General features: G+C 31.9%; 1 protein-coding gene across 1 annotated transcript; it reads right to left on the reverse strand.

Annotated features, from left to right (window-relative positions):
* Nucleotides 1–9,276: 9,276 nt before the first annotated feature.
* On the reverse strand, nucleotides 9,277–11,688 carry LOC108327503 (uncharacterized). Its single transcript, XM_017561199.2, has 3 exons — nucleotides 11,395–11,688; nucleotides 9,783–11,298; nucleotides 9,277–9,692 (listed from the first exon to the last, which is right to left on the reverse strand). Exons 1-3 carry the CDS (start codon nucleotides 11,686–11,688, stop codon nucleotides 9,277–9,279), a joined length of 2,226 nt encoding a protein of 741 aa, XP_017416688.2.
* Between the last annotated feature and the right edge of the window lie 5,194 nt (nucleotides 11,689–16,882).

A 16,882-nucleotide genomic window follows, 5' to 3' on the forward strand; every position in this document is an offset into this window, starting at 1 on the left:
TGGTGAATATAACCATCATTTTACGTTACTTTTGTTTTGTTCGGTTCTTTTTCCACAACCACAGACCAACACAACTTACGTGCTGTATTTTAGTTACTTGTTTTTTCTTCTCAAATTCAAATTAACCATGTAATATTCTAATGCTATTTATTTCATTATATTAATAATTTAACCTATGCTTTATCTCTCTCTTCAAGTTATACATCTATGTCTAAAGAAATTTTTCCTTTTCTTAATGTTTAAATAATGGAATTTTTCATTTCATTAGATTAATCATTTAATCTATCCTTTATCTCTCTTCAACACAAGATGTACATGTCTAAAGACATTATTCCTTTTCTTAATGTTTAAATGCTTAAAAAAGTTTTTTTCCCCTTCAATGTGAATGTGAGACTCCATATCACAAATACTATGCCATAATGTTATATTATTTCCACCTTCGATGAAAGAGAGTTTTTTCTTCTAATCTTTCATATATAAGGGTTCATCTAAAAGGAAAGGGAGGAAATCAAGATAAAAATAGTGTGATAAAAGAAATGTCTGAATAGTTAAAAGGGGGAAAAATGTTCTTCAATTAATTAAGCTTATTGCTAAATTTTCCTACACATTCTAGTCTTTAATATGATATAATTAGTACTAAATATAAAAAGTAGAAAAGTTCAAATATCATTTGCATTGTTAAAAAAAATACATGTATTCACTAATTAATTAAGGCTAAAAAAAATTTAAAGTAATAAAAAAAATATAGATTGTAAAATAATTCTAAAATTATAGAAAACAATTAAATTGATTCATTGAATTATATGGTAAAGACTCCATCAAGGTTATGTTTCATGATACAATTTAATGCAAAAACATCAAACAATATACTTCTAATTTTTACTCTAGCATTCATACTACATGTAAAAAAGCCCTATTGTTTTAGGGTCAAGTCTAAATGTTAAGAATAAATACTGTAATATTTTAGCGATTTTTATTTTAAGTTTGCATTATGTTCAAAATTATGATGTTATGAATGACTAATTATTTCATATCTATGCATGTGAAATCTATTAGGTGTTCTATCCTAATTTTGGTTTTCCAAATTAGTTTTCAATTAATAGGTATTATCAAATATGTCAACCATAAGCATGCAGTTAAGAAGAATAGAACACAAGAGTGGTAGAAAAGAAATATATTGAATAATAGAAATCACAAATATTGAAGATGCATTACATCCAAATCCCGAGAATAAGGAAGTTAGTTACTCTTATACATTCTAAACACTAGAAAAGAATAAGGAGGAATGTCTTGAGTCTCCAAAATGAATCTTTGTCGTATCTCTCTTAGATATAGGTGTTTTATAACTCTCTCAAGCCTCCTATTTATAGAATCTAGGCAAGTTTGCTAGAACTGGACTAAGCTTGAAATTTGTATTTGATATTTGTAGTTGAAGTAATCAAATTTATAAACAACTAATTTTGTTGAAATATTTTTTAATTATTTATTTTATTTTTGTAATTGAAGTAACCCAATATAATGATAATTGATTTTGTTGAGATATTGTTCAATATTTAGTGATTTCCACTTATCTGCATAAGATTTTCACAAATAAGAACCAAATATTTTTATTTCCCAATTTATTAAATAAAAACCTTAATTCTTTAAATAGTAATTATAAAAATACCAATAAAAGATAAAAATAAACAAAACAAAAACAATGATAATGATAATTACACTTAACACGTAATGTTTTTTAACATGAGGGATTAAAAGGACTATATTCATTTTTTTTTTAAGTTTAGGGACCAAAATGTATCAAAGTTTTAGATCGAGATTGTTCTTGCAGTAGACTACTCTTAATCCCCAAACCTCTCTTAGTTTCCTCTAGTAATCTTTTGTTCGTTCTCCTCATTTTTGTCCAATCAAGTACTTGTAAAAGGTTCTTGCTCAAGTAAGTGTTTGGTTTTGAAAGGTTCAACAAGTCTAGATGGTTCAAAAGTATTAAATAATTTACCTACATGTCCTATTTATAGTGTTCTTGGTGAGAGAGCCAAATTATGGCCTAATAGCTTTCTAACATTGTTTAACATGGTAATCTTCTTATTAGGCTTTCTACCTTTACCTTGATGTGGATCGATCAGTAATAAAGGTCGATTCCGTTAATAATGACTTGACCGATTAGTTACTTGACACATATACTAACCTTCCAAAATCGAGCACGTGTGTATTAGAACGAGGGTTTTAAAAAAAAAAAAGAAATCATGTTGAGTGATTGATATACTCTTCTTATATTAATGGTTTACCATTTGGTTCTTTAGGGACTAATTCTAATTTCGTGTAAAATTTACAAACAAAAAGTATATTTAATGGTTAATAAAATAGTTTAAAAAATATTTTTTTTATTAATATAATAATTATAAGCAATTAGATGAGGGTAAAACATATCATTTAGTTTAGTAGAAATGATAATTATCTAACGCATTTCAATATATAGAAATTTAGATAAAGAAAATATTATAAATATAAGAGTTTACCATTTCATGATGTTCATTATAATGACTTTATGATAATATCAAAACGATAATGATATCAAAATATCTACATTTAAATTTTTAAAAATTGAAATTCAATATATATAGTTCTTATATACATGTTATTCATGATGCAATGTATCATGTTTCCCTTCTTTTAAAATTTTCCCTAAGATTTTTTTCTAAAATTTACCTAAGGTTTCTTTCTAAACCACATTTGTATCTGTACTCGTGATATCATAATCCAAAATGAGAATTCTTAATCGTTGTTTTACTTTCTATGCAAAGACGGCTACATATAATTTTCCATGGGGTTTTTTAAAGTTGTAATATATTCATTACATTAATTTGAGCTTATAAAAATATAAATACAATTTAATACGAATATTTTATTTTATAAAATTAAATAATAATAGTTTGGTTTTTTTTGTAATATATATATAATTATTTTGAATAAAGATTGAGTTAGTCAAAATTAAGAATTTAAATTTAAATTTAAATGAATCATTATTTAAACAATGTAGAAAAATATACATAATAGATTATCTAATAATAAAAAAGATGAGCCATACAAAAGTTATTGACTAGACTATGTAAAAATTCAAAGATTAGATCACACAAAAGAATGTTAAGAATAAACAATGTAGAACTACTATAAAGAGTAGATATATAAAAGTACAAAGGTTAAATCATGCAAAATAGACCATACAGAAATATATAAAGAGTAAAATTTATAAAAAATACAGATATTAGTGGACTCATCAATATTTAAGACAAATTTATTGAAAGTTTTATTTTGAAATAAAAAATTGTAAATAATATAAATAATTTAATAATTGACTTGTTACAAAATTCAATTACATTGAATAAATTGATAAAAGGTATTTCTTTTAATTCAATTACCATACTTTTTCCAGTTTTTAGTGATTTCAAATTTCAAATTGAAAAAATGGTCCTTATTAGGTCATCAATAAACGTCTAACAAGCATGGTCTATTGTCTATTAATAATTGCACCAAAATTAAGTTTAAAGAATCTGAAATTATAAAGGCGACTTGAAGAACACATGAAAAATCTTCTCCTGGTACTACCAGGATGCAAATACAAATAAACAAAAATCTGGTATGCAATTCAAGGCTGGAAAAGGCCCAAAATGCATAAATTAATAGTAATGTCATAAGCCCAGGATTTAAAATAATACACCAGAGCCATGCCTATCATAAAATTGATAGTCCAGAAGCTCATCACTCTCCCATATTAGGCCAATGGCGGTTCTAACAATTATTAAAAAAAAACAATTAACAAAATCAATAATTGAATTAGTACTATTTCCTTTTTATCTTGAAAATTTTTCAGATCATGTAATCAGGAAATCACTTATACAAAATATAAAATGGTCACTTCGAAAATTTAAAGAAATGTATTTTGAAACTGTGGGAGTATAGAAAATAAAAGCCTGAAGCATATTTAAAAGGCTCATTTAAAATGTGGGCTTATAGAAGCTGCAAAGTTACCCTCACCACCACTGCTCCATGCATCACCCTATACTTAATTTATTCTTGCTATAAAAAGAATGTCAACATCTTATTCACCTTCAACGAACATCCGTTTACATATTTTATATTTTAATTTATTATTTTTATTTGATAAAGAAAAAAGAAAACCTTAACAAATGTGACACATTCATTTAAATAATTTTATAAAATATATTTAAGTAATTTATTAAATAATAATACATAAATTAAATTAATAATAATTATTTTATTAAATAAAATAAAATTAATTTATATATAATTAAGTAATAAATTTTAAAAAAGAGAATAAATAATATTCATATACTAATTTAAAATACAATAAATTAATAAAATAAAAACTAAAAAAAAAACTTCAACGGATGTCGCGTTAATGGATGTGGCATATCCGTTTAAATAGATTTATAAAAAATATTTAAATAATTATTTAAATAATAATACATAAATTAAATTAATAATAATTATTTTATTAAATAAAATAAAATTAATTTATATATAATTACGTAATAAATTTTAAAAAAATTAAATAATATTTATATATTAATTTAAAATACATCTGTTGAAGAAAAAAAATGGAGGTGTAGAATATTTTAAAATATAAAGGATAATTTAGAAATTTAAAAAAAAAATGTGATGGTGCAGGGAGCCATGTGAGGTAGTGTAGGGAGTAACCTTCTAAAACGTTAGCAAACTCGTTTATATTAGGATATTTATTTTTGTACCTCCCCAATTACTATCTACACTATCTAAAACTCGTTTCATGTAGCTTTCGTTTTTAACATTCTAACTATGTTCGTCAAGGAGATGAACAAGAAACAGATGTTTATATTTATTTTATATTTATTGTAAGGATAAAATGATAATAAAAAAAAGAACTTTTATAATTTAAGAAGAAAAAAAGTCAAAAATAAAAAAAATAATGTTAAATGAATGTAAAAAATTATGTGCGTGAAAATTTATAATTTTTCTTAATTATAAAATTATTTCTTCTGATAATTGTGATCTCATCTTCATAAGATTATAAGTAGTTATCATCATGCGTATATTTTCTGAATTATTATTGGATTGGTGATGCATCGCTTCTGTAATATTTTGAAATGATTATAAGCTTCTGTTTGTGTGAAGATAAAATAATTGTGGAAGAAAATATTTTAGTAAATTATGTAGAAATGTCACTAGTAAAACAATTATATACGTTAGTCCTTCAGAGTTTTAATAAAAACATAAATGAGTGTCATGAATTATTTCAATTGTAAAAAATACTCAATAGGATCAAGATTATATACATTGCAGCACCATAATTAAAAGTGAGTAGGTTAAACCCCTTAAGCTGTTTCTATCTAGTGAGTTTTTTTCAATTCGATCTCCGTTTTATTGAATATTTCAATTTAGTCCTAAAAAATGTAAATTTGAATCAATTGGGTCTCTGCCGTTAAATTGGGTTAACAGGGTTATGTTTTTTATGACCTGACACCTTGACGTGGTAAATTTTTAGTACGTGGCATTCGCAAGTTTATACATGGAATTTCATAACATTAAACATTTTAAAATTAGGGTTTGTTAGTGGAATTTCTGGGTTTTGCTGTGTGCAGGTTTCATGGCAGCGCATTGAGGTGGTTCTTGAGGAAGATGATTCGAACAACGCCAAATTGTTATGGCTGATGACGGCGGCGATTTGCGATGAAGAAGTCGCTATTGGAGGTTTGTTGCGTTTTGTGATTCTTGCGAGAATTTGCTCACCATTTGACCTCGCCTCTCTGGTCTGTGATTAGGGTTCAAAAGTGGTAGAGGACGAGATGTTGATGGCGACCTGAAGGAGATTCTACGACGGCGTGAGCACAAACGCGATTTAGGGTTCATCTACGTTTGATTTGGGATTTTCTGATTCTGCAGATGTTTCGCGAAGATGATGAATTGTGGTTGCGGCAGCTGTGACATGGTGTTTGGTGGCTGATAACTTTTTGGCAAGTATACCAAATCGTTACAAGTAATACAGTGATAAGTAAAAATGTATCGTTCTCCCAAGGGAATTTGAGTTACGTATTTCAATGAAAATTATTTATCAAGATCAATTACTGATGATATTTGTGATTTCAATTTGGATTTAAGCATGAAATTAACAACGTAAAAAAAATAAGATTGAAAAATGCGATAAAAGATCACTGGAATTAGTCTTTGACTAACATTACAGTAACATCCTGGACAACATATATTATCTGTTTAAGCATTCACATGAGAGTATCTTGGTTTAATTCCTTAAAACAAGTTCTAAAATTATCTATTGAATTATTAATTCCTTAATTAATTCATCAGATAATTTTGCATTAAGTTCAGATGTTAAGAATGACCAGAAGCACATAACTATTCCTAGCGTAGTTACTTTTAGTTTCTTTTCTTACGTTTCTGGTTCTAAAAATACTTCCCAGTACAAAAGAACTTTTATAAAGAATAATACTTCCGTATAATCAAAAGCAAGTCAAGAAAAGAACATGAACAGAAACATATATTGCACAGAAAATTTACATTAATGTTTTGTCATACAACCAATTCCAATGAACATAAAATTTAGCCTATCCTAGACATCTCAAACGTACTCTTTACAGCAATTCCTTGCAGAAAGTGAAGTCTTGATGTCTTGAAAGGTCTCCTGATCGTCTCCTGAATTCTCCAGTATTTTTCTGGCTATTTTCGTGTGTCAGAAGATGCTTTTTGCCTTTCTGTCACGTCTTTTAAAGCCACTTAACTTCCTTAATTCGCTCAGCGCACATGTGTGTGTGTGCTGTGCGAATTTCCTTTAACTGCTGCACTTTAACTGAACTTATTCGCTCAGCGCACAGGTACTGGTGCGCTATGCGAATTTTCTTTTTCTGGCAGTGCGAATTTTGGCTTTCGCTTTGCGAAAATTGGTTGACAAACTCCAAATTATACACCCTTTCCTGTACAATAATTTACATAACAATCTACTTCCTATTACAACTTTTCACTGAGTAATAACATGAATAATTATAAGATTGCGATCATTTATAAGTGTAAAAACAACTCTTTTTCACACTTATCAACTCCCCCAAACTTGAACTATTTCATGTCCTCAGGAAATCACAGAAAGAAAATGAACAACACACAGACATTTGATATTTTGATAGAATGACTTTGCATATCAGAAAAAAAATCACATGCATTCCCAAAGATTTCAACAAGCATGACATGGAGCATCACTCACAAAATCACCTGTGCATAGAATATGAAAGATCAGATCAACATTTATCATTACTTACACTCAAGTGTTTGTCTTCACATGACAGTAGAATTGACATAGAACTTCATCAGCTTTTGCATTTCATTTGATTCACACACTTCACACACTATTGGTTATGTCCAAAGGTCTTTTCAGGTTAAGGCTTGGCTTGGCTAGAAAAAGAATCATGGTTTTTCTTGGATTCGAAGACACCTATTAAGAAGAGAACAACTTCAATTCCCAATCCAGTACTCAAATCCCACACTATATCATTCATCACATATCATTTTCTTTCACAGCTCAACCTTCTTTTTCATTTTGAGCATCATTTTTATCAATTTTTTTTATTGTTGATCTTTTCTTCCCCCAAACTTGAATTCAACCGTAACCTCATTGAAAGCATTGTAAATGTTCTCTTCTAAGGTGTAAGGTAGGATCACACAATAGGCTCAAGGTGAAAGAAATAAATCAAGGCTCAAAGAGGGATTACAAATGAAACACAATGTCTAAAGGTTGACTATCTGGCAAAGTAGCTGTACAATCAATAATAAACAGGGCCTTTTTCATCCTTAACCAAAAAGTGTGTATATGTACGTAGAATCAAAATCATGCAAAAGCCAATTCCATATCTAGACAACTCAATATCTCTCAATCAATATATGATCTCACACTCACAGATCTGGTCATATTCATACACACAGTAAAAATTTTGAAGCACAGTCACCACAAACATACATGTCATCATCCTCAAGAATCACATAACTTAATAAGACAATGCCAAATCATTAAATCAAAACACAATTGTCTTTACAACCACAAACATAAATCAACTAAACAAAGTTCCACATAATAACAACTGAACTCAAATAACATGACAATAAACATAAACATAGGAGTCTCTACCCATCAGCTCTACCAAGACCCATCTGGATCTCCATTGGCGCTCCTGTGTCTCGTGACTCTGTTGTGTCCACCTGGAATTGGGCTCCTCATCATCTCATTATCATCAACCTCCGCCTAGGAACTCCCCCACCTGGACTTAGGCCTGCCCTCAGGCCATAGAAGGAGTGCTGCAAACTCAAAAGAGAAGTCATCTGCATAATAATCGCTAAGGGCACCGAAGCTGTGCGCTAAGCGATACACCAATTTTTTTGTTTTGTTTTGTTTTTTTTTGAACAAAATTCGCTCAGCGCACCACATACTGGGCGCTATGCGAATTAACACTGAATTTTTTTTTTTTTAAAAAAAATAGTTTTAATTTTTTTTTTAAATTCGCTTAGCGCACCACATACTATGCGCCATGCGAATTAACACTGAATTTTTTTATTTTTTTTTTTAATTTTTTTTTTTTGAAAAAAATTCGCTCAGCGCACCACATACTGTGTGCTATGCGAATAATTTTAATTTTAATGCACAAGACAATTTGCATAGCGCACTTCAGCTGTGCGCTGTGCGAATTACAAAAAAACACTTCAGATTTAATTCGCTCTACACAAAATTTCGTCTTGCGAATATTTTGACAAAGATCTCCCTCAAACTTTGAATAGCAGAGCGTAAAGTTTGCGCTATGCGAATTAATTGCTCACTTTCTCCCAATTTGCTCCAGTGATTTTTATTCGCGTTGCTTATCCAATGCGCTATTCGAATTCTTTTAAAGAGAGAAAATTACTTTTTAAGTCGCAAAGCGCATGTGATGCGCTGTGCGAACCACAATCTCTGAACAATTTCTTTTTCTCTCTCGCATAGCGCATGCAATTCGCTGTGCGAATAAATCACTGCGTTATAAAATCATCCAGTCGCATAGCGCACCTCAGTTGTGCGCTGTGCGACTAGAGTGTCAGAAATCAATATTCAACTTTCATCAATACTTCCTCTCCACAATCAATCTCAACAATTACAGAAACACAATCAACAAACACATATATACAAACATGTGCTAGGGTGCCTCCTAGCAAGCGCTTCTTTAATGTCACTAGCTTGACCCAGACAATTCATGGTTAAGTTGGATTCTTGATGTTAGTGTCCTTTTTCTTTTCATGACACCAACATTTTCTGAGTAACTTTCTTGTCACCAACTTAATTCTTCTTGAATATGGAGCCTCAATTTCGAGTACTCCATTTGCCTTTATGTCCTTGATGACCCATAACCTGTTCTTAAGATTCACAGGTTTTCCAGGTTTGAGTTCATCACTTTTCACTTCAATTTGTTGGTGAACTCTTTGCTTCTCCTTATCTTCATCTCTTTCCTTCACTTTTGGATTGAAACAATTAAGATTCTTCTTGGCCAACTTGGCAACTTGACTTGGAAGACTAGTAATTGCTAAAACTTCATCTTTTACTTTGGAACTAGTCTTTTCCTCTTGATTTTGCTTCACATCTTCAAAGACATTAAATATCACCTCTTCATCTTGGTCTTTTAATTTCACAGTTCCATCATCAACATGAATGACAACCTTAGCTGTCTTCATCAAAGGTCTTCCAAGAATGAGAGGTATATCTACACCTTCCTCCATTTCCATTACTACAAAATCAACAGGGAATTTTAGTTTATCAACTTTAATCACCACATCTTCCACTACACCGTAAGGATGCTTAATGGACCTATCTGCCATTTGCAAGATCATTCTTGTTGACTTGACTTCAAGGTCACCAATCTTTTTGAGCATAGATAGGGGCATCAAATTGATGCTAGCCCCTAAGTCAACAAGAGCCTTCCCTATATCATGATTTCCAATGGTGCAGGGGATAGTGAAACTCCCTGGATCTTTGACTTTTGGAGGTAGAGATTTCTGCATAATTGCACTGCAATTTCCCTGCACTTTAATTGTTTCCTCATCTAAATACTTCTTCTTTTTACTGAGGAATTGCTTCACATATTTTGCATAAGCAGGAATTTGTTGCAGTGCTTCAGTCAAGGGCAAAGTAATCTCAAGTTGATTAAATATCTTCTTGAACCGATCCATTTGTCTTTCCGTATCCTTCTGTGAAGTATTTTTAGGATAAGGAAGTTGCTTCACCAACACTTTCTCTTTTTGTCTTCCATCTTCCTTCCTGTTTCTATTTTCTTCTTCTTGAATCACATTCTTTTGATCATCCTCTTTGTGTGCTTGAATATCTTTATTTGTCGGCTTCTCCTTGGAATCAAACCCCACTTCTTTTCCACTTCTGGTTATTATGACATTACATTCCTCCCTAGAGTGAACTTCATTCTTAGCCACAAATTTCTTTTCAGATGTCTCATCCAGCTTCTTTGCAAGTTGACTCACTTGTGTCTCCAAGTTTCTAATAGAAGCTTCAGTACTTTTATGGTTGGAGATGGATACTTGCATGGATTGTTGCAAAGTTTCTTCAAGTTTGGATGTCCTATCAGAAAGAGTAGGTTGTTGTTGAAACTGTTGTTGTGGTGGTCTACTAGAACTAGCCTGACCCATGCTAGGATGAGGTCTCCATCCTTGATTATAATTTCCATAGTTGCCCGAACAACCTTGATTTCCCATATAATTAACCTCTTCCTTTGCATTGGACTGAATAGCACACTGTCCATTTTGGTGCTCTCCACCACACAGTTCACAACCTTGCACAGTTTGATGATGTTGTGCCTGTGATACAGTTTGAAGTTCCTTTGGTAATTGTGACAACTTTTTCATTACTGATTCAAGTTGTTGAGTCATGATTTTATTTTGGGCTAACAAGGCATCTTGGGATTGCAATTCAAACATGCCTTTCTTTTGCGTTTGCACTCTCTCACTTTGGACATCATTATCACTAGATGCCATATTTTCAATTATTTCTTGTGCCTCATCAGGTGTCTTCCACCTAATGTTACCTCCAGTAGAGGCATCTAGCATAAGCTTTGTGTGAGATTTTAAACCTCCTAAGAAAAGGTTTAATTGAGTGGGAATGTCAAATCCATGAATTGGAGTTTTTCTCAGCAACCCCTTGAACCTATCCCATGTTTGACTCAACGACTCTTCATGCTCTTGTTGAAAGGAGAATATTTCCTGTTTGCCTTTATTGATCTTGGATTAGGGGAAATATTTAGTCAAAAATTTTGCCACTACGTCATCCCAAGCAGTCAGACTCCCTTCAGGAAAACAATTTAGCCAAAGCTTTACATTTCCAGCCAAAGAAAAGGGAAATAGACTCAATCTAATTGCTTCATCTGACACATGTAAAATTTTTACAATGTTACAAATCTCATTAAAAGTTGTCAGATGATCATAGGGATTTTCGTGTGACATTCCTGTAAACTGATTACTTTGAACAAGGTGAATCAGTGCAGGTTTCATTTCCATATGAGCAGCATTTACCACAGGTCGGGCTATACTGTTGAAAGATGAAGGTACAGACACATAAGCATAATCTTCCAACGTACGCCTAACTCGTTCCTCCTCATTATTTCCCTCCATATCCTTATCCTTTTGATCAAATGAAGAAAAAATGTTGAAGATAGAAGACAAGCTAGCTTCTCTAGCTTCTTTTTTTCTATTTTCTCTCCTACGTCTACTGTTATTCCTACGAGCTGTTCTCTCAATCTCAGAATCAAACAATAAATTTTCAGATTATGTTCTCCTACTCATTCAGAGAACAAAAATCTCAAGATATCAACCCAAAGAAATAACAACAGAAACAAAAACACAATGTATACATACAAATATACAAAAATTAAAAACAATGGATTTACAGATAATGGAACAAAATTGAAATTGATAAACAATGAATGACTGAATTAACAATAACAATCAAATTCCCCGGCAACGGCGCCAAAAACTTGATAACTTTTTGGCAAGTATACCAAATCGTTACAAGTAATACAGTGATAAGTAAAAATGTATCGTTCTCCCAAGGGAATTTGAGTTACGTATTTCAATGAAAATTATTTATCAAGATCAATTACTGATGATATTTGTGATTTCAATTTGGATTTAAGCATGAAATTAACAACGTAAAAAAAATAAGATTGAAAAATGCGATAAAAGATCACTGGAATTAGTCTTTGACTAACATAACAGTAACATCCTGGACAACATATATTATCTGTTTAAGCATTCACATGAGAGTATCTTGGTTTAATTCCTTAAAACAAGTTCTAAAATTATCTATTGAATTATTAATTCCTTAATTAATTCATCAGATAATTTTGCATTAAGTTCAGATGTTAAGAATGACCAGAAGCACATAACTATTCCTAGCGTAGTTACTTTTAGTTTCTTTTCTTACGTTTCTGGTTCTAAAAATACTTCCCAGTACAAAAGAACTTTTATAAAGAATAATACTTCCGTATAATCAAAAGCAAGTCAAGAAAAGAACATGAACAGAAACATATATTGCACAGAAAATTTACATTAATGTTTCGTCATACAACCAATTCCAATGAACATAAAATTTAGCCTATCCTAGACATCTCAAACGTACTCTTTACAGCAATTCCTTGCAGAAAGTGAAGTCTTGATGTCTTGAAAGGTCTCCTGATCGTCTCCTGAATTCTCCAGTATTTTTCTGGCTATTTTCGTGTGTCAGAAGATGTTTTTTGCCTTTCTGTCACGTCTTTTAAAGCCACTTAACTTCCTTAATTCGCTCAGCGCACAGGTGTGTGTGCGCTGTGCGAATTTCCTTTAACTGTTGCACTTTAACTGAACTTATTCGCTCAGCGCACAGGTACTGGTGCGCTATGCGAATTTTCTTTTTCTGGCAGTGCGAATTTTGGCTTTCGCTTTGCGAAAATTGGTTAACAAACTCCAAATTATACACCCTTTCCTGTACAATAATTTACATAACAATCTACTTCCTATTACAACTTTTCACTAAGTAATAACATGAATAATTATAAGATTGCGATCATTTATAAGTGTAAAAACAACTCTTTTTCATACTTATCAGTGGCAGGTGTGAATCGTGGATGTATTCTGCGGCGGCTTGTGCGCATACTTGGAGCGGTGATCAAACTGAACTGTTTGAATCTCTCTCGCAACAATCTTTCTGGAAGTATTCCATCTAGTTTTGAGGGCATGTCAAATTTGATTTCTATCAACATACCATACAATCGGTTAGAAGGGCCACTTTCCAAAAATGGAGCCTTTCTTAATGCTTCAATTGAATCATTAAAAAATAACACAGGTTTGTGTGGGAACGTCACTAGGTTGATGCTTTGTCCAACCAACCACAATGAATATTGCGTGGGGTGGGTGTTTCAATGACGAATATCTCATAGGTTTCGGAGGACAGGGAAATGTTTATAGGGCTGACTTCCCTTCAGGTGAGGTCTATGGGTGAAGAAACTTCATCCAGGAACAAATGGAGAGAAGCTTACTTTTAAAGCTTTTGAGAATGAAATTAAAGCTTTGATCGAAATCAGGCACTGTAATATGGTAAAGCTCAACGGGTTTTGCTCACATCCATTACTCTTCTACTTAAACTCTTTTATTCCCTCAAACAATCATCATTTTTTTCTTCTACCCTTCTTTCACTTTCTGCCAAATCAATTATCCTTCTCAAATGTGTAACCCTGGAAATTATCTTTCTGCCTAAAGACGAAAACAGTTTTAATCTTTTCAGGTACAATACACTGATCATTCATGTTCAATACCCTCTCCGGCATGGGTGACAGTGGCCAAGTCAACTCCACCGCATCCAATAACGCTATGATAGATGCCTTGTTCTTGTTTAGATTTTAGAAACCCTATTTCTAAAATGTTTATTTTATCAAATTCCACGTACAAAGGTATGGGAAGGCCACGTTTAAAAAACTGGCCACGTCAATGTCTCACCTCATAAAAAACTTAACCTCGTTAAGCCAATTTAACGGCAAAGGCCTAATTGACTCAAATTTACAATTTTTAGGACAAAATTGGGAAATCCAATAAAACGGGAATCGAATTGGGAAAATCTCACATAAATAGGAATAACTTAAGGGGCTTAGCCAAGTGAGTAATAAAGCTCTTTTTATGCAAAACAGAGTGGTTCGCGTTGAGTATAACTTCACCCTAGATTTTATTCAATCATATGACAAAACATATATGCAGATTCAAGATGTTAAAACATAAGGGCATAATTATATCATGAATACCATCATACTTTTAACCAATCATATAAAATAATTTTACTGAACAATAAACATCAATAACATCATAGTTCAAACCACAACCACTATAAAGTTTATATTGTTAAGAAAAGATCGTCTAGAGAGACTAGACTGTATAGTAACTCATGTTTTGAAGTTTAACAAACAATACTCAATGAAATATTTATTTATAGAATGTAGAGTTTAACATTTGTATGTGCAGAGGATATAAAATCCATATATCAATTTGAGTCACACATTAAGTATAAGTAAGAAACTTGAGTAACATATAAGGATGAAAACCCATAAACTTATTGTCTTAAGGTTTTGTGTTGGAGGTGGTGTTAGATTTTTTGTAAGAGTTTAGCTCATACTAATTGATGTCAAATATGCCTGGTGTATCCATTCTTGAAATACCTAACATTGGAATCTTTAAGTGACAACTTCATGTTAGGAATCCAATTAAGAGTTTGAGCCCCACACTGAGTAAAAATGAGAAAGTTTAGCAACGTATAAGGAAGAAGACTCACAAACTCATCACTTTAAGATTTAGGTTTAGATGTGGTGTTAGATCTCTTATATGGGTTTGACTCACAACTCATTGGTACAAACTCAGAAGTGTATACCTTCTCAAAAGACTCAAAATTGGTATAAGAACTAATGGTTCACTTTGGTTACCGAGTGAATGAGTGAAAAATCTTATCTTGTGTTTGAATGAGATTTTCAACAATTCGAAGAAATTGAATAACATGGTATTTCAATTGCTAAAAATTGAATTCTCTTCATTTCTTAAGTAGTATGTTCGGATTAGGAAATTGAAATATTTTAGATTTCAATTTTCTTCTTTGGATAAAGTAATTTAATTTCTCTTTTAAGAAAAAAATTCTATTTTAAAAATACTTTGATAGCTCATATCTACCCTTCAACCTAAGTTGAATTAGCTCGACCTTCAAACTGAATAAACTTGGTTCGACCTTTAGTCTGAGTTGACTCAACTTGACCTTCGGTCTAGGTTAACTTGCTTGACCTTCAGCCTACACTGACTAGTCTCAACTTTCGACCCAAGAAACGTTTATAAACCTTCAACCCAAGCGAACTCAAATCGAGCATTGGCCAAGGTTGAATTGACTCTACCTTTGACCTAGGCCCAACACGGCTCGATCCATGGCATAGCCACAACTCAGCTCGACCTTAGGCTTGATCTGACTTTGCTTGACCTTTGGGCTGGGTCGACTCAGTTCAACCTTTAGCTTAAACTGACCATCTCGACCGATCCCTCAAACTTACTTAACTCAACCTTCAGCCTTGGAAGATACTGTTAAGACAAAATCATCTATACGTCCAAATGCTCTAATATTTTGAAATTTAATCAAATAACATTAAACGAGATAAGAATCTAAAAATACCTTAGACCAAAGAATAGGATAGGTAGAAACACAAATGCTAGAATCAAGTTGTCCAAATCATCCATCAAGATAGAAAAACCTTAGGAAAACAAGTAGGATAATAGCTTCCAAACGCAACACTATAAGACCCATAAGTCAAAGCGTCAAAAGAGAGTCATGCTAAACACGCGAGCTATTTGTTTCCAAGGATATTCAACTGAACTCTCAAGAAGAAACAAGGTGTCGAGACAAGTTGACTTTAACCTATGGTTGCTTCACACGAAAGAAAGAGAAGACACAAGATTCAAGGCCAAGAGCTCAGGCTAACAGATATCTTTTCAAAAAGCCTTTAAATAGATTGTCACTCAAAGGAAGAATCAAGAGGATAGCCTAAGAGAAAAGCTTAGAACGAAAATATTCATCCTACGAAAAGCGTTTAGAAGAGAAGCATAGAAAAAGCTCAAGCAAAAGAAAATAGTTGAACAAAGAAAAAGAAAAGTCAAGCAATACTCTCGAACTTCATTGCAATATTTGATAATTGTTGTAAGAAGAGAGAAAAGAGAGAAACACCTAACGAGTCTTTAGACAATATTTTATTGTACACATATCCTCTCTGCGAGAGTAATAGTTTAAACGACTTGTAAGAAATCATTGATTGTAATTCTGAATATAATTAAAACACTTGTTGAAACTCCGAGGAGTTAAGGAAATCTGAGCAGCGTATCAGAGGATACCAGGATTGTCTAGTACCAGGAGTGATGTAAATACACAACAAGTATAGGATAACGAAAGGTTATTCGCTGACTAGGGATACCAGGAGTGGTGAAGAATACTGCATAACCACGAGTGTGTGAAACTCAACTAAGCAACATATCGGTGGATACATGGAGTGGCTAGGGATACCAGGAGTGGTGAGAATACTCAGTTGTAATCTTGTTGAAGATTATAGTGGAACATTTTGTAGATAAATGAGATTGGACGTAACTCAATTGGAGTGAACCAATATAAAAATATTTGTGCATTTATTATTTACCTCTGACTAAATGCTTCTCTTATAAAACCTAAAGTTGCACTTTAGTTTTTCAAAACAAGAAACTTTACATACTAAATGATTGCTCTTTAATGAATGAAGTTCTTAAAAACTCTACAGGGTATATT

Source organism: Vigna angularis, chromosome 2 (genome assembly GCF_016808095.1).
Source record: "Vigna angularis cultivar LongXiaoDou No.4 chromosome 2, ASM1680809v1, whole genome shotgun sequence".
Classification (NCBI taxonomy): Eukaryota; Viridiplantae; Streptophyta; class Magnoliopsida; order Fabales; family Fabaceae; genus Vigna; species Vigna angularis.